Source organism: Mastigoproctus giganteus, chromosome 11 (assembly GCF_048544385.1).
Source record: "Mastigoproctus giganteus isolate SK-2022 chromosome 11, ASM4854438v1, whole genome shotgun sequence".
NCBI classification, from domain to species: Eukaryota; Metazoa; Arthropoda; class Arachnida; order Uropygi; family Thelyphonidae; genus Mastigoproctus; species Mastigoproctus giganteus.
Window position 1 is genome coordinate 44,917,123 of NC_143585.1, and position 26,903 is coordinate 44,944,025.

General features: G+C 39.0%; 1 protein-coding gene across 1 annotated transcript in view; it reads left to right on the forward strand.

Annotated features, from left to right (window-relative positions):
- LOC150077960 (uncharacterized) overlaps positions 1-26,684 on the forward strand; it is a 279,555-nt gene extending 252,871 nt beyond the window's left edge. Inside the window, exons 4-6 of the mRNA XM_090385461.1 lie at positions 7,109-7,129; positions 25,192-25,295; positions 25,568-26,684. Of these exons, the coding sequence (XP_090241587.1) occupies positions 7,109-7,129; positions 25,192-25,286 (116 nt within the window). The 3' untranslated portion in view covers positions 25,287-25,295; positions 25,568-26,684. The remainder of the gene's footprint in view (positions 1-7,108; positions 7,130-25,191; positions 25,296-25,567) is intronic.
- Positions 26,685-26,903: the final 219 nt, after the last annotated feature.

Below are 26,903 nucleotides of genomic sequence, written 5' to 3' on the forward strand. Positions count from 1 at the left end.
ATGTCTATATTGTAGAAATCGCACGATTAAATAAAGTTGGACAGAATGCGTGCAGCAGAGTCCTACGGCATATTTTCTCTACAAATGTGGAACTCCGTCTGTGGTGGCCACGCTCTTACCGCACGTCAATTTCCGCGAGTCACCATGGTAACGGAGCGGAGAAGAACTCTGGAGTAAACACAAACCACCTCACTTCCTTGAAGAGTGTGATGTAAGGAAAATGACTCGGTTAGCGAAGAAAGTATCCGATTTGCTGATTCAGTCCTCCTAAAGAAATCCCTCTTCGTAAAGCCGTAGATTTCGTAGAGTCGTTTGTCTGCTGCTTTGAATAAGCCACTCCGATTCCTTTGTCTTCTGACGCCAATACTTTCATAAGCTCACACAACGATCTTCTAAAGTATAAGAGTTTAACGAGCGAGTTGTCTTTGCTTCCTCATCACATTCCACAAGACTCTCTCTCTATTTCTAGACGTGCATATATAGATAGATTCTAGTACACGTCAACTTGGTGTAGAATTCACAAATGACGTGAAGGGTTGTTTCGAAGTAGATTGCTTTACAAGAAATTGTTTAAAAGAGGGATGGAATTTGTGTAGGGCCTCTTCTGCAATTAATTTGTGTTTCTTTAATCCTAACGCAAAGAACAAGTCGCTTGAACTGGAACTGAAGGATCCTCGCCACTGGTTAATACACTGAGGGGACACCTTATTAGAAACACCTACTCTTTTCCTGAAATAGAGCTCTCTCTTTCAGTAATAGCATCGCGTGTTCATACCTTGCGATATAAAGCAAGTGGGCAGATGCTGAATGTGTGCAATTCGATGCGAGAATAAGCAACGCGAAAGATTTAAGTGACTCTGAACGTGGCAGGTTAGTCAGCGCAAGACGCACTGGCATGAGTAGTTCGGATACTGTAACCTTGTCAGAGTTTTCACATTTTCTCTGGTGCATCGAGAGTGGTCCTATAACCAAATAGCATAGAGCCAACGGCAATCCTGTGGTTGACACAGCTCGTTGACATGTAATGAAAATCGCATGAGTCCATGGGTCCGTCCTGCCAGAAGTCAACAATACAGGCTGTTGATGGCCGTTTAATGGTGTGGAGAGTGTTTTCGTGGTGCCCACTAGGTCCCTTGATACCATGGAGAATTGGGAAGATTGTTTCCGACCAGACTCATCCTTTCATGGCTGCAGTATGCACTTCTACGAATAGCTTCTTCCAACAGGATCGTCACGTCAAAAGGCCGGAACTGTATAGAACAGGTTCCAGGAACATGAGTTCTGCCTACTGTTCGCCACTTCAGTTACCAATCCTATTCAACTGTGGGACGTTGTGTATGGACATCTTCGGAGTAGAGATCTGCAGCTCCAATTTCCAAACACTGTGGGAAACAAGTTAAATTGGACCAGCATCCCTGTGACACTCTTTCGGCACTACACTTGGAATATAAGTCTATGCCACGACGTAGGATATCCTAAATGTGATTAAGATCACGGCGATCCAGTTATATGAAGATGAAAAGAAGATGCTGAATGTGAATATGAAGAGAAGATTCTGATTATGAAGATGAAGAGAGGATCTCAACATGAAAATGAAGAGAAGAATGCTGAATATGATGAAGGTAGGATCTCAACATGAAAATGAAGAGAAGAATGCTGAATATGATGAAGAGAATGGATAAGAGAAGTTGCTGAATATGACGATGAAGAAGAGGACGCTGAATATAATGAAGAGGAATGAGAACGAAGGCTGCTAAATATCATGAAGAAGTTGAAGCTGATGATAAAGAGAAGAATGACGCTGTATATAATGATGATGAAGAGCAGAATTTTGGATGTAATGAAGAGGATAAATGAGAAGGAGGATGATAAATATAATGAAGAAGTTGAAGCTGATGATGAAGAGAAGGTAGTAAAAATTATTTACAATAATGATAATTGATGACGATGAAAATTCAGGAGAATTTATGAAGGATATTATGAAGAAGAAGGAAATGATGATGAAGGCATTCGTACGTTATAGCACAATTTCAATTATATCAGAGACTGCTATCAAAATCTTACAACTTCTCAAACTTTATAAAGTTAAGTCTAAAAGAAATTAACAGTACAACTCTAGCAGAATTTCCTGGCCCTTGAAATCTCTGGGTTTGGAAGTTACAAGGCAAATTGAGCAGCTTTGCTGATTATCAGTTTTAGCTTATTAGAATGTGTTTCCAGAAGGAAAGATAACCTGAAATATCGAATTCTTTTGTATTGCTTTGCATGTATTCGCGAATTCCAGACATTTAAAATTCCATACCCGAATCTTAAAGGAGCAGAAATAAATCCAATGGCCGTAAGAAGGTCTGTTAACACAAAATCCAAGGCATTACTAATTGCTAGTGGTGTTTCAAGTTAATACAAAGTTCCAAACTTTTAAGTCTGGCAATAAATAAATTACGATTTTTTTTCCACTCGAGTTGGTGCTCAGAAACCGGCTTCGGCATCTCTTCGCACTTAAGAACGAAGCCTCTAAAATAAAATCTGTTTAAAATTCCCTAATGCTCCTCCCGGACACGAAGTTTCTGCAGGCTTTTCTGTTCTTCCTCAATGTCAATTTGTGAGGCTGCCGTTACCATGGTGACAAGCAACGGGAAGAAAGTTTGAAGTAAACACACAACTGATTTGAAGAGCGTGATGCGGGGAAAATGACTCAGCTGGACCGTAACTATACGACCTGCTGATTCAGCTCTCCAGAGGATCCACCACCCTCAGAATCACGGATTTCTTGAGAGGTTTATCTCGGTATTTAAAAGAAGGGTAAAGTTTGCAGCTTTTTTACTTATCTGGCATAAACGTGGTCGGATTTTGGACCCGCGATCACGCAAATCTACCCCACTTGTATCACTTCTCTGCATCCACATAGTCGTTTAACGCCACCTAATGAGGGGCGGGTTTGAGCATTTTAGGATCAAAGCACTAATTCGATTTAATAATATTATCGTAAGAAAATAATTTTTGAGCGATAGCTCCATCTATCAAGTATTTCGATAAGTTAGTAAATCGATAGATTCCAAGATTTTTTGGGATGATCTTCACGCTTCAAATTTCCATCCTCCCAAAATGGAAAACATCGATGAAGAGTATGAAGTGATTTATACCTGACGAATCAGATTTCACCGCTGCTTTTCATCAGCAGACATTGTTCGTGTTGTGAGAATAGTTGTACGTCAACCCCCACCCTCTTTGTGTATCTTGAAAAATATATTCATTCCTTCAATCAGCTATCTTATTTATGAAGATAGCTGAAACGAAACTCTCCAATTTTAAAAGAATTTTTCAAAAATCCAAAATCCGTACTTAATTTCCAAATCATCTGACAGAAAGAATAGTTCATCTGCCCTTTCCATTGATTCTTCAAGTAAGTGTGGATGCTTACATCCTTAAATGGATATGACTGTTGATTTCAAACAGCCTCCGCTATCTCTCTCTCTCTCTCTCTCTCTCTCTCTCTCTCTCTCTCTCTCCATTTTCCATAATGAACAGAGACGATCCAAAGCCTCCATTTTAGCTGTATCCGACCTTTATCTATGTACACGATAGACTGTGGGTCCTTATCATTTTGCATGGTCGATAAGCTTTACAAGAAATGCTACCGACTTGCTTGACTACTTCGCAAAAATCAAAATCGATCTAATAATAGCCATAAAAGAAAGAAAGGAAGTCATTTCCTTGAGAATATCTCTTGCAAGGCACACAAAAAGTGATTTGACTTATTTCCTTGCCAACAAATAGAAAGGGGGAAAAAAGCAGCCTTGGGTGGGTCTTTCTTCTGGTAGAGATGCGCCTTTGTTTGGAATGACACATAAAAATAACAGCCTTTTGCCTTTTGACCACTGAAAATAGCAATTTGGCCGTCTCTTTGTAAAAGAATTTCTGTGTTTTTGCTTCCATTTTGACAAGAGCAATATTTACGTGCCACTAATTTAAACTGATAAAATGCGGTCTCCACTCAAATGCTTGCAACCTTTTCTGCCAACACAATGAGCTAACAGTTATTTTCCATTGATCGCTTAATAAATGGGTCGCGGAGGCCACAATGAGAATCGACTTAGCTGTACGGACAGTTTACCTATAAAACTGTCTTAATGCCACCGGTTAATTCTAATTAGCCAATGAAATAATGAAGCCCTCTTCAAAATAAAGGAATCTGCATACACTAGCGAGAGCTCTTAATTATTGCTGCGAGTCTTTTTGGAAAGAAACGATTCTCTGTTAAAGTAAAGCAATTGGCTTTCTAATTCCCCGAAGTGGATAAATAAGAAACCCTATTACAAAAAATACCATACTAACTAATTCAGAGCAGCCTCTCTCGACCAAAAAATATATTTTTTTCACAATTTTCACCTATGGCCCTTATTAAACAACGATCGATAATGAAAACAAAGTTTAACAAGGAAGAATATTATATTTAAAGACTTTATAATCATTAAAATACGCTTGATTAATGACATTTTTTTGCAGTTAAGTGTAAAAAAATAAATGAAAATAGTTAATTGTAGTATTAAGAGAACCGAATGGAGTTCTGCTGTAGTTAACATTCAGTTAACACTTTTTGTTCTTTATAAGTTTGATTTTAACGAGAATTATTGTATTTAAGAACTGTTTATATTTTTGCCCCTAGTTGCCCCCTCATATGTGTTGCTCATTTGGGTTTTAACGGACTTCAAACATGAGTTTGTAAGGAAGAGGGATGATACATAATTGGAGTGACGCCATTTTGTTTCAAGATGGCGGCCGGAAATTAAAACGAGAATAATAAACGAGCTATTATTATGCTTATTTTTTAGATTTTTAATTTGAGAAAATAAAACTTCGTAAAGAAAAGTTCAAAAACTAAAAGTGTACGCCCTTTTCTTTAGAGCAATATTGTAATAAAGCCGAAGTTATCTGCTTTGTTTCTTATTTAATAATTTCCATTTCTGATATGTTTTTGTACATTTTGTACAAAATGATTTAAATGCTGAAAAAAAAAATAGTCTGTTTTTTTGTGTTAAAAAACCAATTTACTACGTGTCTAATATTCCTTAAAAAATCGTATACTAAATCCAGTATATCCATGGATCCCCGAATCGAATCCCCCATGGATATATTAGCGATCTTCTCGTAACTTGAATTGTCTCACGAGGAAAAGGCTAACCAGTATTTAGAACTCGAGGAAAGAAAATTCAAAAAAGAAAAAAAAGCAGATCATTTAGTGCTTAATGATAGAGTAATCTCTTTCGAGATACGCATGGGATCAAATCTCGCGCAGGAAAGAACGAATCCAGCAAGGAAAGCGCATTGGGACCCAAAATGTCCATGGCAGGTGCCAGACGGCTGTTTTTTTTTCGTTGTGTTGTTGATTCCTTTCACAGCCAGAGGGTTTAACAAATGGTCCTACTAGCATCATTTCTCATCCGCCCTGTCAGTGGGAGATTGGTTAAACATGGTAGTTCTTTCTGTATTTGTTTTTGTGTGAGGAATGTCGCATTCTGCCGCCGGTCGGTATCTTGAAGACGTCTTCAGTACGGTGAAACGAAGCTGCGAAGAAGAGATCCAATTTACAAATCTCTACAAATGGAAACGAAAAATAGCGAATATATTTTTCCTGTTTTCGATTATACGAACTAGATTTATTAATGGACTGCCATACCTTCTATCTAATAGTTTCAAAAATACGCCTTTAAATTTTCAGTCATTTAACATTGCGTATTTTTAACATAATGAATTGAACAAAGTAAATTTAAAGATCGTTTCACAAACAGCATAGCGATCGATTGTAATTTCTGGTAGTCAGGCCACGCCTTGAGTACTGCGTACAGGTCTGGAGGCCTCATTTTAAGGATGTAGAGTTGCTAGAACGAGTGCAGAGAAGGGCAACAAGATCGGCAAATGGAACAAAGAGTTATTTTTAGGAAGAAAGGCTTAAGTTCTGCAAATTGCAATGTTTGGAGACTAGGCACCTGTGAGGTGATCTAATTGAGATGTATAAGGCCTTGAATAGTGTGAGCATGCTTAATGCTAATGGCATTCTTCGTCTTGATCAGATTTATCATTAATAAATTCAAGTTGAGGAAAGACAGTTGTAGAATAGATGTGCGGAAATTTGCTTTTGTCAGCGGTTAGTTGATTTTTTTAACAGACTTCCATCTGTTGTTGTGGAAGTGGATAGCTTAAATAAATTCAAGGAAGAACTGGACAGACTTTAGGAGTGAATGGATGGATGAAATGGGAAGGACTTTGTTTATTTATTATTCCTATTTATTTTATTATTATTTATAATTTTTTATTTTATTATAATAAATAATACTTGTAAACAATACAGAATTGAATAAATAAACATTTTTTTAATAAATAATCGATGCTAGTGATTTAAATGCTGTTTAAATCATTGAAACCCACTTTCAACAGGGACAAATGCATCCTAGACGAATTTTCTATGTAAACAGACGATTTTCTTTCGGTTTTCCTTTTCTTTTTTTCCTTCATTGAGATGCAAATGGCGTCCTTGTTTAACAATCCAAGGCCTGGTGTTCTTCAAGTAATGTCGACAGTTCAGCCAATGGGGAAAACGTTTAGATCCCATGCGCCTTGCATAACATAACATACCTTTCTAGCAGGAAGCTTTTGATAATACCATCAGTTTTTTCGGATAACGCATCCAGTTTTCAAGAGAAATCACTGTTGAGGTTTCTATTTAAAAAAAAAAAAAAAAAAAAAGGAATTCGCCAGACAGTAATAACGGAAAGAAGTGAAGCAGAACGAGTTGGAGATTGTATGCTAAAAACCAAAGACTATCATTACCGAAATCGGCACAAAACTTCTTTGTGAGTACGAACTTGGGCGAGCATTGAGACCTCGTGACACTCAGTTCTCGAGCCGGCCAAGTGAAACGATGAACCTTTCGCGCAAAAAACTGATCAGCTCATGCAAAGCAGGGGGTGGGGAAGAAGAGACTTGAAGGGGGTTACTGGAAATTGCATAATACTTATTCTAGAAGAAAATAAAACTTTGCAGAAACTTTTCTTAGAATTAAAAAGTTCTTTTAACACACGTAACTGAAATTTGTTTTTATCTTTTACAGATGTACACACTGCATCCACGGGTGAGTACAATTTAAATATTTTATCCTTAAAAATTGAAATCTAGTTTTCCATTTCGAAAGTTGCAGTTGTGATTTTAATAAAATAGTTGAAAATTCCCATATTTATCCTTTTATTTTAATAAAAATGTTTGCCTAGACGTCCATTAAATAGTTGTAAATACAATGTCGGGCACGAAGTCCTTTTTTTATTAATTATTAAGTAATAAAACTTAAATTAATTGTAAATTATGATAATTAAATTTGCCAGCCTCGAACAGGCGCTAATGTTATACAACATTCTTTTTTCTTTCTCCTAAAGTAGTGCCTATAATTAATAGAAAGAAATGGTCCCTTGTACTTTGAATTACTGCTGCTCACTATTAATGTTGTCATAAATAGAAAATTAAATATGTTGCCAGAAAATATTTAAAGGAAAAAAAGCTTCAGAAAGTTAGTGATAATATATGCAAATTGTGAAAATAACGAAGAAAAATACTTAAAAGATATTTTAAACACCTTCATTTTAGAGATAAAAGTACTGAACAAAGAGAAGAAGCAAAAAAACTCAGCCATTTTGATGACAACCGCCATCTAGTATTCTTTCGATGAACTAATTGCAAACGCCATCTAATATTCTTTTGTTGAACTAATTGCAAGCGCCATCTAGTATTCTATTGTTGAAATAATTAGTTTTTATCTTTTGAAATTCATTTTAAGGAATAAATTGAAATCTGAGTTTTCTAATAGTATATAAATCTCTGTAATTCATTTAATAAGCTGTCCAAATTATTTGTTGAAGACAGAAAAGTAGTTATACAGAAATAATTAGTTTATTTTATAAAACTTCGATCCGGATTCATTCATTGATCTTCTGGAAGAAGTTCAAAAACTCACGAAGAAAAATCAGAGTGTGCGGACACGTATACTTACAGCAACACAAAAACAAAATTCATTGTGAACTTCTTACGGATGTCTTGTAGGAAACAAACTTCCAGGCTTACTTCATATGGAAACTTGTGATGGAAATAACTAAGACGGACTTCAGTAAACTGTTATGTTCGAATGGCAACTGTCTGGGGTGTCACGCTTTGTTCCGATGCGCTTTACGACTAGACGTACCTATCTTTCGACCGTTTTTATTGGTGTCCCTCTGTTAATGGGATCACCGTTGTTATCCTCATCTTCTTTTATTGCTAATAATAGAGCAACTTTAATTTCTGTCTTTCCCTCTCCAACTACTCTTGGCATCGATTTTTCTCTGATATTTCTACTTGCAGCGGCTCACAGCTTTCCCCGCATTCCCACTTCCAGCAACACGTACAAACTCATTGCTTTTCTTACTGTCTTTTACAATTTTCTTACCATCTTCGTGCTCGAGTTTTCTTTTCTGTTCTGCGAAGGAAGCTTTAAATAAATATTCGGTGGATTCGATATTCTCTCTCTGTCCAATCTTCTGTCATTCACTCAGATATCTTTATGTTTTTATTATTTTATCTATCTCATATTTATCTTTCAATCTTGAGAGATACAAAATCTGTTTATCTGTAAGTTTATTCCAGTTGTCCCGATATTGCACTGCTTTCAAACAGATAGCATCTCCAAAGATTTTGTCTATTTGTTTAAAAGATGAGATTGTTATGACAGCTTGTTTCAGGACTAAATGTTCTCTCATTAGATTGCAAGTAGTTTCCAGGAGAGCATGCAGACAAAACAGTTGTAAAATGTAAGCTTGCTTCCATGCGGTATACGAAATCAGTTTTCGAAGTTGAAGTATGTTGTTGTAGGGTTTTAGGAGCATCAGCGGCTAAGGCCATATTGCTCGGTGTATATTGTCTGTAAATTGCTTGTGTTCTGAGGTCGATTTTCTGTTTGCTGGACGAAAAACTCGAGTTTCTGGGAGAAGAGACCATGCTACCCTCGCCTGAGACCGACTAACTCAACAACGTTGTGAAAAAGATCCATTAAAATTCCTCCCATCATCGATGGGACTCGAACTCAACCTTTTTCCATCCAATATGAGGAGTACGGCGATTCTACCAACTGTGCCGCCCAGGAAGGTGATATCTCTCTGAAATCCAGAAAAGTTTAAAATCTGGCATTTCTCAATCTATATTAAATAGTTTACTGTACTATTTGTGTGATCCCACGAAATGTTAATGCAAATGTATTATCACTTACCACAGTTCAAACTTTGCCTTCACAATGCTGCCATAGTGTTGCACTAATTTAAAACAAACGGCGTCATCTAAAAGATAATTATGTCATTTATTTAAAAGCTGAGAGGCACAACAGTTTTAATTTTAGGATGAAAACGCCCAATCTCAAAAAAAGGCATCTGGTAGATGTAACAACAACATATGTGCAAACAGCAAAGAGAAATAAAATAGAAATAGAACAAATTTCCCTGTAATTGCACTATTTACAAACAAATATTTTAATTACATACTTTTTGGTTATACCAGAGCTCTCAATGTCACGAGAACCAGATTTCTTTGCTTAAAAATTAAATTTTAGAAGAATTATTTTAATTTTAAAAGAGAGGAATAATGGTGGTTTAAGAGATCTTTTTATGGTCTGTGATCATTCCCCGCCACCACTTCCAAACAAATTTGTATTTTAACAGCGGAGTTGAATAGTTATCTGGTTCTTTTGTTTGCCATTCCAACTGGAAACACTGAAAGAATATTTTCGGAAAGTTGGGATTCATTATTCAACTATTATAATTGGTCCACCGCACCGGTACTAAATTCTTATATTTGAGAAAAATCTATCAAATTTTTTGTTTTATAAATGTTTCTGTTTCATCTTTAGAGCACATATTTAGATATCTGAACATGGTGGAATTCATTGACCCATTAATTTTCAATATCTTAAAACGACCACCAACAATGCCTTTCTACACGTATTCGCCATGTTATTTGCAGAGGGCAGTCGGATGATGTATAATATTTTCCTGATACCCGTGGGAGGATGGGATTGCTCCTCTCACTCATCGGCTGCCGTATTTTTTAAGGTTTTGCCACTTCTGGTAATGTGCGGTGGGTGGTCCCCGGGGAGATCGATGTTGCGCAATGTCTTGCAGACTTTCAAAGATTCTGAGTGTAAGACACGCGTGGGGATAATCAGCGGACACTGTGTGAATCTGTCACTGGCGTAGGTAGGAGAACGCGTGCAGATTCTCAGCAATACGGGCAAGTGAACATTACGGCGGTGGTCATCAGACCTGCATTAGCCGAATGTGCCGTAGAATGTCCGCTTTACTGACACTTGAATGGGATTGCGAGAGTGTAAAGGGGTGATAAACACTCTTTATTTGTTGTCTCTACAATCTTCGGAATCTGCTCTTCTGTTCTGGTTCAACTGGCCGTTTAAAACAATGAACGGAGTGTTGTAGGAGACTGCAACTGGCGAGACCTGTTATGATTATGCAATAACTATAGACAGTTTTCGGATTTTTCAGTTTTTTAATGTTGTTGTTGGAGGTTTTACTGCGCAATGGCAGGTGAAGGCCATTATGCACCAAACAATGGTAGGAGATAACAGGTGTTATTGAAAGTGAGATATGGCGGATTAAAGCATTATTCTCTGTCATAGAATTTTATCTGTTTTAGAAAATCGAAAATTGCATTAATGTCAGATCTGTCCGATGGGCTGTTGGCTTTGGTGAGCAGAGTTTCTTTTCGGGAAGTTTGGGAAGTTCTTCCTGTCTCCATCTCTTCCTCTGGGAAGAGGTGCAGTGTTTCCTTCCATTTCCATGCCTGTTCAGTCAGTTTTAGTAGCATCATCACTTTCAGTATTTTGGGTAATTATCAGTATACGGAACAGTGATTGGTGTGTTAACGGCCTTGTTTGTCTTAGATGTTTTACAAGGTAAGGACACACTTTCCAAAATTGACCGAGCCCAGTCTGACATGAATCTGTTTGGGAGGAAATGTTACTTCTGTTTGAGTACCAGTCGTTATTGTTCTTTGCAGTGTAGTGGTTACTGGAGCTGGCTTTTGAATTACTTGAGGGAAAGTGGGTTGGGATGTTAAATTGAGCCTGTACCGATTTTTGGCTTCTTAGTATGTGATGGCTTTGATCTGTTGAATGGTTTTTTTTTTTTTTTTTTATTTTTCCTTTTTCCAGAGGGGACAATTTCTGGAGTAGACAGTGTGTGGGCATTTGCAATTTGAGCTGCTTTGCTTTACAGTCCGAGTGAATGTGCTCGCGTGAACTGTAATCAGAACAAATAGCTAAACCTAAGCATACGTTTTGGGAATGGTCAAATTTTTAGCATTTAAAACAGCGTGTTGGATAAGGAATGTACAGTTTTATTTGACAATTGAGATACCCTGCTTTGATGGATGTTGGAGATTTGAGGCTGTCAAATATCAGGATTATGTTCCGAGTTGGAACTAAAGCAACTAAAGCTATATAATTTAGTATATATGCGCTTTACATGCACAATTCCCTGGTCTTGTAATTTATTTTTCAACTCTTCTTCTGAGAGATTTATGAGATCGCACTCAGCTGTCACACCCATAGAGGTGTTTAGAGTAGCATAAGGGGGAAACAGTGATGGATAATCCACCAAAGGATGTGACTTTTGTTTTGGAGCCGTTGTGATTACCGTTCGCCTGAGACCTGAGTCGCCAGATCTAAGACGCTGGGTTGTTTTGGCGATTCTATTAGATTTTCTAGGTATTTCTGAATTTTAAAAGGCGAGAGACTACCTAGAGACTGTTCTTGAGTAGAGTGCAATACATGGCGCATTGCAGCTCTTCTTTTAACAGTGTCAATTTTTGGCTTTTAGCACCGCATGAGTTAGTGTTCTATCTCATGAATAGTCATGTTAGGATCCTAAGTCCTATAAGGGAGATCATTTTACTTCTTTTGTTCCTAGAAAGAACTTTTCTTTCCAGGTTTCTGGTCGCGCCACGGGGAGGCAGAAGCAGTGCCACAAGGGTAACCAAGCGGCTCAATTAACTTGGTTAGTACTATTCACAACAAAAAGAAAGCTGAATTTCCCTTCTGGAACTCTGCCTACCTCTTGTAGTGCAATAAGTTACGCCATACAACTAAATGAAGAAACTATATTTAAAACTAAAATAAAACTACTGTATTTGCTTTGCACACACAATATAGAGGTCGCTTGTAATCGCTTAGTACCCGGGGCCTTCCTTTTTTGTAAGGTTTCGCTAAAGGATGCTGTTGTTTTAATATCGGTGTATTGTTTCTCCTATAATTTTGGTTATTCGATATGAAAAGAGAGAAAGAAATATTAAGAAATAGGGAGAAAGACAGATGGGAAGGGAAGATTATTATTGAAGAAAGAAAAAGAGAATATGGAGAAATGAGAGAACGAAATAAAAGACGAAGAAAAAAGGAATCAACGGGGGGGGGGGAAGAGAGAGGGAAAAGGGCTGGAGAAGAAACACAAATAGAAAGAAAGAGATGAAGAAAAAGATCTCAGCGAATGAGAAATGGAAAAATATGTCATGTACACACACAGGCTTTTTCTTTGGGTGTAACAACAAATAATTATTGAGCTTTTGGTTTGATCGAATCTCTTTAGGAGGGACTTAGCCCAGCAACCACTCCTCACTCCAGGTGATCCCTTGAAAAAATTAAGAAACGAAGAGCAAAATAGACAAATAAAAAGGAGAGAGAGAGAGAGAGAGACACTGAAATCCTGAAACCCTGGCACGAGCTACCCCGTGCGAAGAGTTTAAGTTCAATTTCCGATTGCTCTGCAAATCGTCGAATTATTTGTGATTTAAAGCACACGTCGACATCGACACTAATATTGACCCAATAACCCCTTTCCGGCGAAGGACTGATAAGAGCGTTGAGGCGAAGATGGATGACGATAACGACACATCCAAACCACCGGAGTCCGGAAGACAACATTCCTTCGTTTGATGCGTTCATTTTCGGCACACCTCGAGGGAAAAACCACCGCTATCATATCAACGCAACCACCCCGCGTTGGAACGACATCGGTGTAGCGAAGTCAGGGGAAGGAGGACAGTGGGGGGAGGGTAGATGAAGCTAACATTGGCGAGGAGAATATTGCAGCGAGACGCACCGAAGCGGACGTCTGTCGATCGCAGAAGCTAAAACACTGGAGACCTGCCACCGCTAAACGGTGGTCGTCAATTGGATTGCGAGCTAAAAGAAACGCTGGGACTCGCGGGCGCGTGCACTTTAACGTACTTTACACCGAAAGCCCGGATCTAAGTACTGCCTTTGCTTTCGACTTCAACTGATTTTCCACACGGTCGACCGTAACGTCTTCACTTTATCGGAGGGTCTGGCGGAAGCGAAAGTGCGGTACGGAAAAACCAGATGCAGTATCGCCTTCTTCTTTAATACCGGCAACCCCTCCTCCCGTCCTTCACCCTCGCCAGCTTTCGGATCGACTTCTCGGGCGCGAATTAACCCGACTTCGGTGACGTCATCTCGATTTATAACCAAAATGCCGGAACGAAATTCTCTCTCTCTCTCTCTCTCTCTCTCTCTCTCTCTAGGAGCGCGATTCATCGAGGGTCAAAGTACGGCACATGTGCAAATGGCAGATACCGGGGGTTATTCTGTTTGCCATCAAGAGGTACGTGCTATGCTGCAACGGCCGTGTTCGGCGTCGCAAAGTGAAAGCGGGCGTGTTAGCGATGTTCTTCACGAGCCACTAAAAGTTTTCGAGAATGGTTCGAAGTTCAATATTTTCAGGCGAAAAGGCACCGTCATGTCGCACTAGTAGTCGGGGATTGAATGCGTGCGTGCACTATCCGAGCATATGTTTTAGGTCACTGGTTAGAGCTGATGAGAGAGAGAGAGAGAGAGGCTGATATTTCGTCTTCTAAATGTTTCCTGTAGAGAAGTTGGATGCTTTATCGTCTATAGAAGGAAATTTCGCTGTTGGTGTGTGTTCAAGAGCTATCAGAGTGTCTGTAATGGACAGTGTTAAGCGTCAAGGTTCAAGGTGCATCTCCTTTGAAGGATAAGAACGACCATAAGGTCTTATCGAAGTTAGGCAGAGTTCAGTAAATGGGACCAACTTTCGCCAAGGCACCCATTAGTGGCATAAAGTATTGGCGATTATGCGGAGGAAGAAGAAGGAGCGATAGAGAAAATGATTAATGAGATAATTTCGTCAGCGACCTTTGAGACTGTCATTGAGAGTGACTTCTGCTATTCCGCATTACGTTTTATTGCTGCAAATGCGAAAATCCCAAATTTTCGGTTGACTGTCCTGATCGTAACTTTTAGAAATAAACCACGATATTCTTTGTTGTGGATGGGAAGGATTTAAAATTCCAAGAAAATGCAACGGTCTTAACGCTAAAGGCAGAACACTTTTGCAGAACAATAAACCATTGCTCGGTTAGGCGCTAGGGTGCATAAGTACACGTACTTGGAATAACCGTGGTTCAAACCCACGTGACTACTACATAAGGTATTGTATCTTATAAACTCCTGTATTGGTTGCTCCGGAATATACACAGAATATTTATTTAAAAGCTTCGCTTTTATCACGAGTTACGTAGGTATTGTACTACTTTTAAACAAATTTGCGGAAAAAAAATCAATCTCCCATTTATCTAAAAATAGTGCAATACCGAGGTAACTTGTAGTAAAGCGATTTCAGCTCTGAGTATCTACACAATTGCATCTATTATATTTTTTTAAACTAAAGAAGACTCTGTTAGAGTTGACTTTGGACTTGTTTAAATCCTGCTGGCTATAAATAATAAAAAAATATAAAAATAAATCCATAACTTTACACGGATAAACTTCGCTACAGCGTTATGAACAGTAGTGGAGTTCACCCCATGTGTATTTAGAGTTTATGCATTTGCATAGATATCGAAGTAAATAATAATGATATACATTATATTATTATTATTGTACGAGGGGTGATCATTTAAATCGCGAACTGGTGCAAGATTTTATCTTAATTGTCATCATCTGAATCTTCTGTGAATTTTTGCTTCTCGAAATACTCTCCCTTGAACTTTACACACTTTCGCTACCGTCCTTATCCACGCATTAAATATTTCTTGCAAGCCATTTTTCGAAAGACTGCGAAGTGCTTCCGTTGTGGCTCAGCGAACATCGTTGTGTTGGACGCGAAACGCTTGCCTTTCAGAGCTTTCTTCAGACGTGGAAACAGAAAGAAATCACATGGGGATAAGTCCGGAGAATAAGGGGGGATGTGGCAGAACGTCGACGCCTATGGCGGTTATCACTGCCAGCACAATATTAGCCGTATGGGCCCACCATTGTTTTGATGGAGAAACTTCTTCACGCCGGAATATGGCCGTCCTACCAAGACACTCCTTACCATATGCTTCATTCATCTCTTTAACTATTTCCAGTGCATTCAAGCCCCATCTGACACAATAACGAATCACATATCGCTATTCAGTCTGTATGTCCAACATGATACTTGCTTCAAAACGATTGTCAGTGACACGCGACTAAAAAACTCTTCACGCAACACTAACTCAACAAGTACTGGCATGCCCACACAGAATCTGCTTAGTAGTGATCAGAGAGAGCATCTCCAAGGCAGTTATGGAAACTTCATGCGGTGAACATAAAATCTTGCACCAGTCTGTGAATTAAATAACCACCCCTCATAATTTACTGTATGCCAATACTCAATAAAAATAAAAAATAAATATATATTTTTTTAAAAATTAAAAACTGTTTAATATCGTTAAAACACTTAATTGAATAACTTTCTTGTAAAATATAAGTATATAATTATTCGTTTCTTTGGGTATTTTTTTTAAATTAATTACATAATTTAATAAATGCTAGAAAATGTACCCTGGTGAGGAAATTTCCTTTTACGAGGAAAAAGTTATTTTTCTGTGATGTTCGCTTAAATTATATAAGTGTCTGAAGAAATTTAAGTTTTCTACTAAAAAATTAAATAATTGAATATAATGAAGTTTTATTAATCATAATTAATAAGGCGTTAAATCTTTTTTTCATAAAAATGATAAAATACTGAAGACAAATACACACTATTTTTTTCGCAATATGTACACCAATTGTTTTTTTGAAATGTACACATTGGTGAATTTTTAAAAGTATTTTAGCATTTTTTTTTATGTGAAAACATCTTTGGAGGCACCCGCTAAATTTTGACGGATGTAAAACCGATTGGTAACGAAAATGCGATACGGAAAATACGCAAATGACGTCACTTCCTAGATGACGCTAACTCAGTCACTAACGTTGTTTCGGTAGCGTAAATAACGGGCGTGAGCATAAAACGTTACATCGTCATATCTTTGGTTCTAATTATTCGATTTTAAAATTTTAAACGGTTTTGATTTTCTTTCGTCGTCTACTATGGAATTGTGCGTTTCCTAAGGATGTTTTCACATAAAATAAAACAGCGTGTGTACAGGGTACACATGCTGGTTTTTTCTATTCAATTTACGTACATAAATAAAGAATTAAAATAAGAAAAACATGAAATGAATTGGGGACTATAGCTAAGTGACCTCAATATTTTTTTTTATCTGAACGACTGCGCAACTTAAAAAAAAAAAAAACAGAAACATGCAGAGACATCGCTTCTCTTTCTAAATCCACTAATCTTGGGACTAGCGTTTGTCAGATAAGTAAAATCCAAAGCGATATTCGATGTCAAATAAACGCGATTGTGTACTACAACCGATCACACGAAATACTTGGTGGAGAATATTGCTTTTTTTAAAGGGGTTGGTGCCGAATTCCGATATATATCGGATGGTAAAACAGCTACGAAGCATTTTCGTATCAAAGGTCGAAATATAGCGGAAAGAAGTGCACAAACAACTATTCCGGCCCGAACACATTGGCCCGAAAATGAAGCAATCTCAGATGTTCCTTCCGTGGGAATATTCCCAGAATATTATTATTATGTCTCGGAGTGAGAAAGGCAAACTCGAAATTCAAAACCCACGTGCCGAAATTTAATAAAGGCTCGAGAATATAGGGAGAGAGCGGTAACCATGACAACCGAGCCGAAGCTACGGTCCGGGAATGACAGCTTCGTCTTTTTTTCTTTTTTTTTTCTATAACTTTGGATATTCCATAAATAACATCAACTTGCGGACGTTCTGGGAGGGGAAACTGCACTGCCAAGATAATGGAGGGTAATCGGCAGCCGTCAGGTGTGGTCCCCGAAGAGGCGCGTCTGATCACCACGGAATTCTAACATTCCCCTAAGGTTCGGAAAGAGTACAGCTTTTTGCGCTACAGTTTTTCCACTTTTTTTTTTTCGAAGTAAATAAACGCACTTAGGGGTATGTCTTTTCTTCCATTCGACATGGTTTCAAGTAACGAGAGAGAGATCAGAAAAATACTAAATAAGAACCATTTCTCGAACTTCTAGTTCAACTCTTTATTCGAAATATTCAATTTGATCGTTCTTGTACACTTAAAATTATTTTTGAAGAAATTTTATGTATTAAACATTTTACCCCCTTGCCCCCACTTTAAGCGAAGTACAGTTCTGTAGGCGTAGTATTTTAAAGTAGTCTTTTACCTACAATGTTTTTATAAATGTTCCACCAAGCCTTGAGAATGGGATGATTACAATTGAAGTACAAAACGGCTGCGATTCTCTTGACTAGTTTGGAAACCTAGTGCTGCCATCTAGTGATTGATAAATATACAAAATTATCGGACTTTACATCGAAACCAATCTATATATATAAAACGCTCAGGTATGCTGCTCAAATTTTCCAACAACTCCTAATTGTTGCCAGCACCTTTTGACGCGATTCACTTCGATGACCACCATACCGGGCATTCTTTATTAATTTTTGTATTAACGTTTTTGGACCGAAGAAAAGCAACATACACCTGAAAGCTACCGATGTATTGCCACAATATTTGTTGGAGAAGACAGGGAACCGCCTGCAAATAGAGACATACGCATGTATCCCACAGGTGACTGCTGTACAATTATATAAACAAGAATTGTGTCAGAAAGATGGCGTATGTTACGCCGGGTGCACTTAGTTATATATATATAACTAATACATACAATTTCTACTATACATTAATATATTTAATTATATGTATTTATACACTGAGTGATCATTGAATTATGACCACCTACCTAATGCTTCGTAGGTCAACAATGCAGGTATGGAGGTGATTAGTGTATCCATACACCTGATTTGCCTTTCCACAGTGTTCCACAAGGTGCTCTATGGGATTGATATCGGGGGAGTTCGGAGGCCAATCGATATGTTGGAAGTTAGAACTGTGTCCTCAAACCATTCCTGCACAAAAAGTGCCCGATGGTTCGGCCCATTGTCATCTTGGAAAACACCATCGCCATTCAGGAAAAAGTGTAACATAGCGGGATGTACACAGTCAGCAAGCAGTTGACGATAGCGGAGACCACAGATACGTTTTTCCACATGCACCAGGGGTCCAAGTTCCTGCCAATGAAACATGCCCCATACCATATAACTGCCTTCACCGGACTGCACTTTTGATACCATGCATGATGGATCAAGGGCCTCATGTTGTTGAAGCCAAATTCATACACGACCATCCACGTTGTGAAGTAAATAACGTGACTCATCCAACCAGAACACCCTCTTCCAGTCTTCTAACGTACAACTTGCATGCTCATTGCACCAGGCGAGTATTTTACGCCGATGAACCTTGGTTAGGAGAGGATACCGTAGGCGTTGTCTGCTGGTATAGCCCATACATACGAGCGTGCGATGCATGGTCATATCAGATATTGTTCCGGGTTGGCCCATGTTGTGTTGAGTAGTCAAGTCTTCAACAGTGCTACGCCTGTTCCCATGTACGAGTCTTCCGACCCGGCGCTGACCTCTAACATCAACCTTTCACTAACATTTGCAGTTTTGCCATCGGGTCGTTGTTTGACCATTTTGACGCCAGTCCAGATACACATTAACTACGCCGGCTCCCGAACACCCCACCAGTTCAGCCGTTTGGGAAATCGAGGTACCAGCTCGTAGAGCACCCACAATCTGTCCTTTATCAAAGTCCGATAAATCCTTCCTTTTATCCATCATGCTCGGAATTTTACTACTTACTGAGCCACTGACACTTTATCTATGCTACGTAGGTCGACTAACTGCGCACTCTCGTACCTCACGTGGTCAACGGGCCTCATCCAGTTTTCATAGGGGTGGTCATAATTCAATGATCAATTAGCGTATACATTATAAGTATAACCACATGTGGAACAATCCGTGTTTTTATAGGCATGAATAATTTGCATAATGTGCGTTGTGTAATGTGGTAGATTTATTTCTATTGGATACTTGGAATTTGCATGCCTGAATGTCTATTTTATCAAATATTCGCCTTTGTCGACACTGTTCACAATAAAATAGTCATGAAAAACATTTTGTTCTGTTCATTTTGTTGAGCAGTTGTAATCTATCGGCCACGTAACTGATTGCATAAAACAACGTTCCGAAATGGACGCTACTTTAATTAAAAAACAAAATTTACAATAAGAGATATATGTGAAGGATTAAGTTTAATTCTATTTTTATTTACGAAGACATTAATTATAATCAAATCTGTGGATTAGATGTCGATTTGCCAGCTAGTCCAGAGAGTGACAATTTAGTCTTGGAAACTTTTGAACTTGACATCCCCTCCCCTAATTCTTCGTTTCCTATGGAAGAGATACATAAATTATATTCACCATTCTCTCCTAGAGGAACGAAACAGCATTTTTAGTTTATCTCAAAGGACGTTCCAATTTTCTACAATTTACAATAGAGACTGAGAATGACCATGCCGTGCCCTTCCTTATGCAAATCTTTAATGGTAAAGAGGACAGTCTCGCGCTTAACAATTTCCGTATATCGTAAACCGATATTGCGCAGTCCAGTATAATAATTATAGATCGTGTCATACACCTCACACCACAACAGTACTATTTACACACTCATGGATACAACATGGTCACACTCAATCAGAAACAGAAAATTGTGAAGAAATAAAAAGTCCCTGAAAAAAGTTAAATTACTGGGAGTTGCTTTTAATCCAAAAACATGCGAATGTCGCTTTTCTCCATCACACACTCCTACGTCTGACTTTAACAGAACTTCCCCGATGGCTTGTAATCCCTTGTACTCGGGGATATTTCAGAGTCTCCTTAGGATCTGCAATATTAACACTTTATTTCGACCTCAAAGTATGCGTTCACTGCATTTGGGTGGAGAAATTTCAAAGATTGCAGTGTACAAAAAACTGAACAAATTTCGACCTGGAATTTGAGAATTATGCAAGTGAGTTGATGACTAGCCAGAAATGGTCCGCCATAATCCATGAAAACATATCCTAAAGAGGCATGTCATTTCCATTGGAAGCGGTTCAGGCATGAGATCGATTCCTCTTGCTGAAAACGAAAATGTGCCTTGCAGTCTCTATGGTAGAGTTTTCCCAAACTGGGGTCCGCGGATCAGTTCCAGGGGGGTTCGCGAAATGGTGGTCGACCATATATACATATACATGCATATAACATATGCATAAATTATATATAGGGGTTCGTAAAGTTTTTTTGATATTTTAAGGGGTCAAGTGTGATTAAACGAGTTTGGAAGATTATTCCTGCTGTTATCTTTGCTTTGTTTAACTCTTGTCTTTTGCAGGGCGTTTTTCTAGGGCATGGAAGATTGCTAATTTGAAGATCTTGCTAAAAAAACCAGAGAAGCCAGAGTCTGATCCGTCCTCTTGCAGGCCTATTGCCTTGCTCCCCGTTCTGGGCAAGGCATTTGAGGTTATTGCTGGAAGTGATTTGATTGCTTACACCAATAAAAGGCTTCTCTCTCCGGTGCAATATGGATTTACACGTGGGAAGGGTACGGAGGATGCAATTACTTCTCTTCTAGCAAGACAGGCGGAGACTACAACTAAATATTTGCTTGGCCTCTTTGTGTACTTCAAAGAGGCCTTTGACACCCTTTGGTGGCAAAGTGCCGTGGAGAGGTTCCGGGAGGCAGAAGCTTCAAGAGCAATATATAATCTTTATATAATCAAGCTATTTCTCACATCGTTCCATAAACATCAAGAGTGGATCTTTACAAGTCTCCAGGAATGTTTCATGAGGATGTCCACAGGGGTCAATATTGGGTCCCTGTGTTGGAATCCTGATTTTGACTCTTGGCTTAACAGAAGATTTGAAGCAATCACCATGATTGCATATGCTGATGACCTTATCATTCGCTGACCTTTGTAGATTTGCCATCGGGTCGTTGTTTGACCATTTTGACCCCAGTCCTGGTACACTTTAACTACGGCGGCTCTCGAACACCCCGCCAGTTCAGCCGTTTGGGAAATCGAGGCACCAGCTCGTCGAGCACTCACATTCTGTCCTTTATCAAAGTCCGATAAATCCTTCCTTTTACCCATCACGCTCGGAATTGTACTACTTTCTGAGCCACTGACATTTTATCTATGCTACGTAGGTCGACTAACTCCGCATTCTCGTACCTCACGTAGTCAACTGGTCGCATTCAGTTTTCATAGGGGTGGTCATAATTCAGTGATCACTCAGTGTATTTGTTAATGAAGTATCTTTCCCTATTAATGGAGTTTAATGGGGTGAAATTTGGTCCATGATATTTGGACTCTTTCTTCAAACAAGACAGGAAGGTCCTTGAGGCGCTTCTTCTGTTTGCTGATCCTGTTACTATATACGTCATACGGATATAGTATCTACGTATATAGTGTGGCTAATATTATATAAACACTATATACGTATATAGTGTGGCTAATCAAAACCCTACAAGCAACATACAGTCTGATCATAACCTCATCATTCTCTCTGTGCAAATAGAAATGCCCAACACTTCTGGAAAAAGGAAAGTCACAACCAAAAAAATTACAGCGCCCAAATACCTTAATCCTGAAAAGTGTGTTTATGCGGCTCAAGCAATCCCATGGGATGTCCTTGAGGAATGCGATCCTGAACTCGGGATTGACCTGATGACAAGATGGACAACCCCTGTTTCTCTCTATGCTGCAACGAAGAAACTAACCATCACAGAGCATTCAAAGGCCTGGTGGAATCCAAAAGTCTCTGAAAGTTTCTACGTTAAACAGAATTTGCACAAAAAGTGGAAAAACTCCGGCTCACCCTCGGACAGAACTGCGTATTCCCGAGCTAGGGCGCTTTTTATTCGGAACAAGAGGGAGGTCATAAAACTTCACCTAGAGGATACCATAAATAAGGGGAAGCCCTTCCATAGAATCCAATCAGAGGACGCCATTGATTCACTCACTATGCTATCCGGTCAAGATCCACTGCTACAAATCTAGTCACCACCACTACCAAGATCCTCGAGGTATTTGAGCACCGTTAGGAAATCACCCTTACGTATATCGACGTCCAGGCAGCATTTGATTCCGTATCCGTTCACACATTGGCAAGGCAACTACGTGAGTATTACCTCATTGGTGGAGAAATGCTCTGGTTTATTCAGACAATGCTGGAGAACAGGACCATTATTGTTCGCGATGGCAATCTGCGCTATACCAGGATTATTACAGCTGGAGTCCCACAAGGCGGGGTCCTGTCCGGAATCTTGTTCTCAGCTGTTCTCGTGCCATTTGTGACAGGCCAAACTGACATCCTCACCTTTGCCGATGACATAAAACTGTCTACTCCCATCAGCCCTGGAGATACTGCTGAATACATCAATACCTTAATCCTTCAGAACATCCGGAACCTTAAGGCCTTCCACTCCGGTTTCGGACTTTAAATCAATCCTGAGAAATTCAAACAGTTGACTTTCTCTCTCAAACGGAGCCCAACAATAGTACAACCCATTTTAAGAGGATGCGCGATTTCTGCCGTGCAACAACATACAGATCTGGGCGTTAGTTTTGATCAAAAGCTCTCCTTTCTACCACATATAGACCACTTGCAAATAAAGTTCTATCGACTCCGGTGGATGATTAAACAACAACTAATGCACGTCCATGACCAGGCTGTTGGGTGCAGATATATTAAGACATGTGTTTATCCGGTCATACTCTATGGCGCTGAAGTCTGTATTTTAACTGCTACGACCCGTCTTAGACGGATTTTCGCGAGGGAATTCTGGCTACTGAAGTGGGCCTTACGGACATGTCGGCTTTCCCCTACACCAAGGACCACCCAGATGGCGGCAGTTCTCAACATGAGACGTCTTCCTGCCATCATTGACGAGAGAAGACCCGTCTTTGCCATCAAAATGATGGTCGGCATTATTTCGGTACCAGATTTCTGGGCTAACTGCGGATGGAGGATCCCGGTCCCAAGCTTTAGGACTAATCCAATCCTACAGGCCATTCCAAACCGGTTAAAGCTAACTGATCGGTTCCTACCCGTGCAAATGCTGCAAGACATATAGTCCTTGGATGGCGACCTCTACAAACTCGCAGTCGACAAGGAATATAGGCAGAAAATACTCGGTCGACTTCCTTCCCAGGACCACGTCAGAGGACATTAGAACCTGCTCCCGGAGACCTATTCATCACTGCCTTGAATCCATCATCCCAGTGTTCAAACCTTTCATAATGCTTTTTTTTATATTTTTTGTTTATTATGTTGTGTGATTTCTTTTATGTAAACCCCTGGCTTGTAGCCGTGAAGGGAGTTATACAGCGATGTGTTTTCTGTATATAATAAAGAGTTCTTCTTCTTCTTCTGTATATACGTCAGAATCTCAATTTTTTTTCATGATTATTTCCCTTACTCACTGACTTTCTTACTTTTATGCTAGTACTTGCTACGAATAGGGGCCTGGGCTGGACTCTGGAGTAGCGTACGTGGTCATAGGTGTGCAGGTTGTCAAATCGAATCCGTTCACCCCTCAAAAATTGTTAACTGTGCAGCTGTTCAACTTTTGGTAAAATGCCAGGCGCCAGTCACACAACTTAACAGCAGAACAGAGCACAAAATTACACACGTATGTTACCGGTTATGGCGCAAGCCTCACCCCGAGAAGTATAAAAGCGGCTAATGGGGGGAACCCTGGAGCCCCCAACAACTATCTTAAATACTTATACTTATTTGAAGAGGTCCGTGAACTTGTTTTGATTTTTGGGTCCGTAGATCTCAGTAGTTAGGGAACCACTGCTCTATTGAACTGAGATCTGGAGATCTAGCTGACCATTCCATACAAGCTGTTCTCTTCCTCTAAAAGTATTGGAAGAGCTGTGTGAGGACAGGTATTGTCATCTCTAGATCCAATAATACAGATGCCATTTCGGAAAAATGGTATCCATGGAGCGGAATGGCGGAAGAATGGTATCTAGGAAAGAAATGAAGAAAATGAAAGTCTATGAGCTAGGTAGTAGAGAGAATTTATGAGGGGGAGGGTCATTGATTAACTTGAGATCCCGTTTGAAAAGAGTCGTGGATTTTTAAAAAGAATTTGGGCACACTATCTCAGATGAAAGAACAATATTATTTCTTACAAAGTTATTAAACTGTACAAACACAAAATTAACCGGCATCATCACCTTTTGGATTATCTAGATTTTATTAAGATGGCAAACAAATTCGTATCCAGTATTTTTAAATCCAATGAATATTTTATTGAAGTTGGTTTGACTTCAAACCAGATTATAGATTTGAAACAAAACCCGTATAACGTAGAATAAAGTCAACTTTAGGTTTATTTTAATTGGGTTTTAGATTCCTTTTGTGTGTTGGAGTTAAATAATCAGATATTTTTTATGCCAGCAAGATTAGAAATTTTGGTGGATTACTGTTAGCAAGTCTTGTGAAAATAAAAATATATTAATATATTTTTTTGTGAGAAATGAGTCTTCTGAAGTCCCTTTTGGACTTTTCCACTTGCGTGGATCTCCTATCTTCACACAGACGTCGAAGTTTGTAAATTTTTCATGCCAGAAGTAAATGTATTTCTTGCTCGAAGGATCTTTCTTAACTTTCATCGATACTGATATCAAACAGCTGTTGCGGATTTTGTTTTTGAAATAAGAGCGTACAGAACTCTTGTTACACTACCGTAGATATTTGACTGTTAAATTCTGTTAAATATTCGATTTACTATAACCCCCATTTCTCATTTTAGTTCAGAGAGATGATGACAAAGATGCTGCCACCTTTCTGCTGCCAATGACGTCACTAGTGATACTAACCGCATTCTTCCTGCCCTTGTTTTGGTAGTGGCCGCAGGTAAACTTTCATTCCAGCTTTATTTAGCTTTTTATTTGGCTCTATTTAGCTCATAAAACCTTTATTAGCTTTTTAATGTTCTAATAAGTGAGTGAATAGGAGATTTGTTCGAAAAACATGGCGTAAACAAGCATGCGCATGCGCGTAATATTACGTCATGAGTTGTAAACATGTTCAGACGTGTTCGAACAGATCCTCAAATAGCCACAAATGGTTTCATGTGTAAATTCCTCCGAATTACAGCATCTGATATCTTTTTCTTTTTATTTCAGGCCGACTGATCGTGGCGGATTTATACTCTTCCACTCCTTAAAATCCACTGGTGACGTTTGAGGGGTAAGTGAAGTCATTCCGCCACAGAATAAAGTGCCATCAAAATCCAGAGTCAAGCAGAAATCAACGAGGTTTAAAAAAAAAATGAACAAATACGCGAAAAGCAATGTTGTTCCGCACATCATTGTGATGATCGTCCGTCAGAAGGTTTAAAAAAAAAAGGAAAAAAAAAAAAAACAGCAGCAGCACTAGCCCCACCTCGCCATCCTCTAGTCCACCGTCGACTGAACTAGCAGTGTCATGTCTGTGTGTGTTTTGTGTGCTCGCATTTGCTTCCTCCTCCTTTCTCCTTCACTGACTCAGAACTGTGATTACGGAGGACTACGTCGAAAAAAAAAAAATAAATAAATCTTTTAAGAACGAGGTGGCGTCGAGAGTACGAGAGAAGACGGGGAGAAATATAATCCCCAATCACACTTCAGCACTTTATTTATACTGGCACGAAATACAGCGCGTTTCTTCTTTTGACTCTTCGATGTAAATATTACCTGTTTGTCTCATTCATGTGGATGATTGCGAATTTTGGACAACCGTCTTTACATGCTCGAAAGCTGTTGTATATACGTCAGAATCTCAATTTTCAGGAGCCTGGGCTGGACTCTGGAGTAGCGTACGTGGTCATAGTTGTGCAGGCTGTCAAATCGAATCCGTACACCCCTAAAAAATTGCCCGACCCTTTGTTAACCGTGCAGCTGTTCTACCCAATTGGTGGCTGTACCAAGTATAAATTCGGCTCGGTAGCGCAGTGGTAAAAATCGCCGTCCTCCTCATACCAGATGGACGGGGCCCGAGTTCGAATCCCATTAATAACGCAAGAACTTTTATGGGCTTTTTTCACTCCGTGGAGTTTAGTCGGTCTCAGGCATGAATAGCAAGATCCCCGCCCCACGAAAGTCGGCTTTTTTGTCCAGCAAAACATGGGTACAGTAGGCAAACCGACCAGAGAATTCACACAATTTATGGACAAAATACACATGGGCAGATGAGTTTGTTCTCGGGTAGCTCTAATATGACAGTTTTTTTTTTGTACAAAGTATAAAAATAAATGTATTTATTTCTATCCATGTTATCTAATATTCTCTTTAAGTTTCTTTCTTTCTTTCTTTCTTTTCTGTTCTAAATCTCTCATTATATATCTCAATTTTTTTTTCACTCCCGATTAACTGTCCCCAGATCATGCATATGTTCGAAACCTCAATTTATATATTCTAATAGGTATTGGTCCATGGTAATTGTTAGGTAAAAAAAAAAAAAACGGTGTATGACTATGATTTG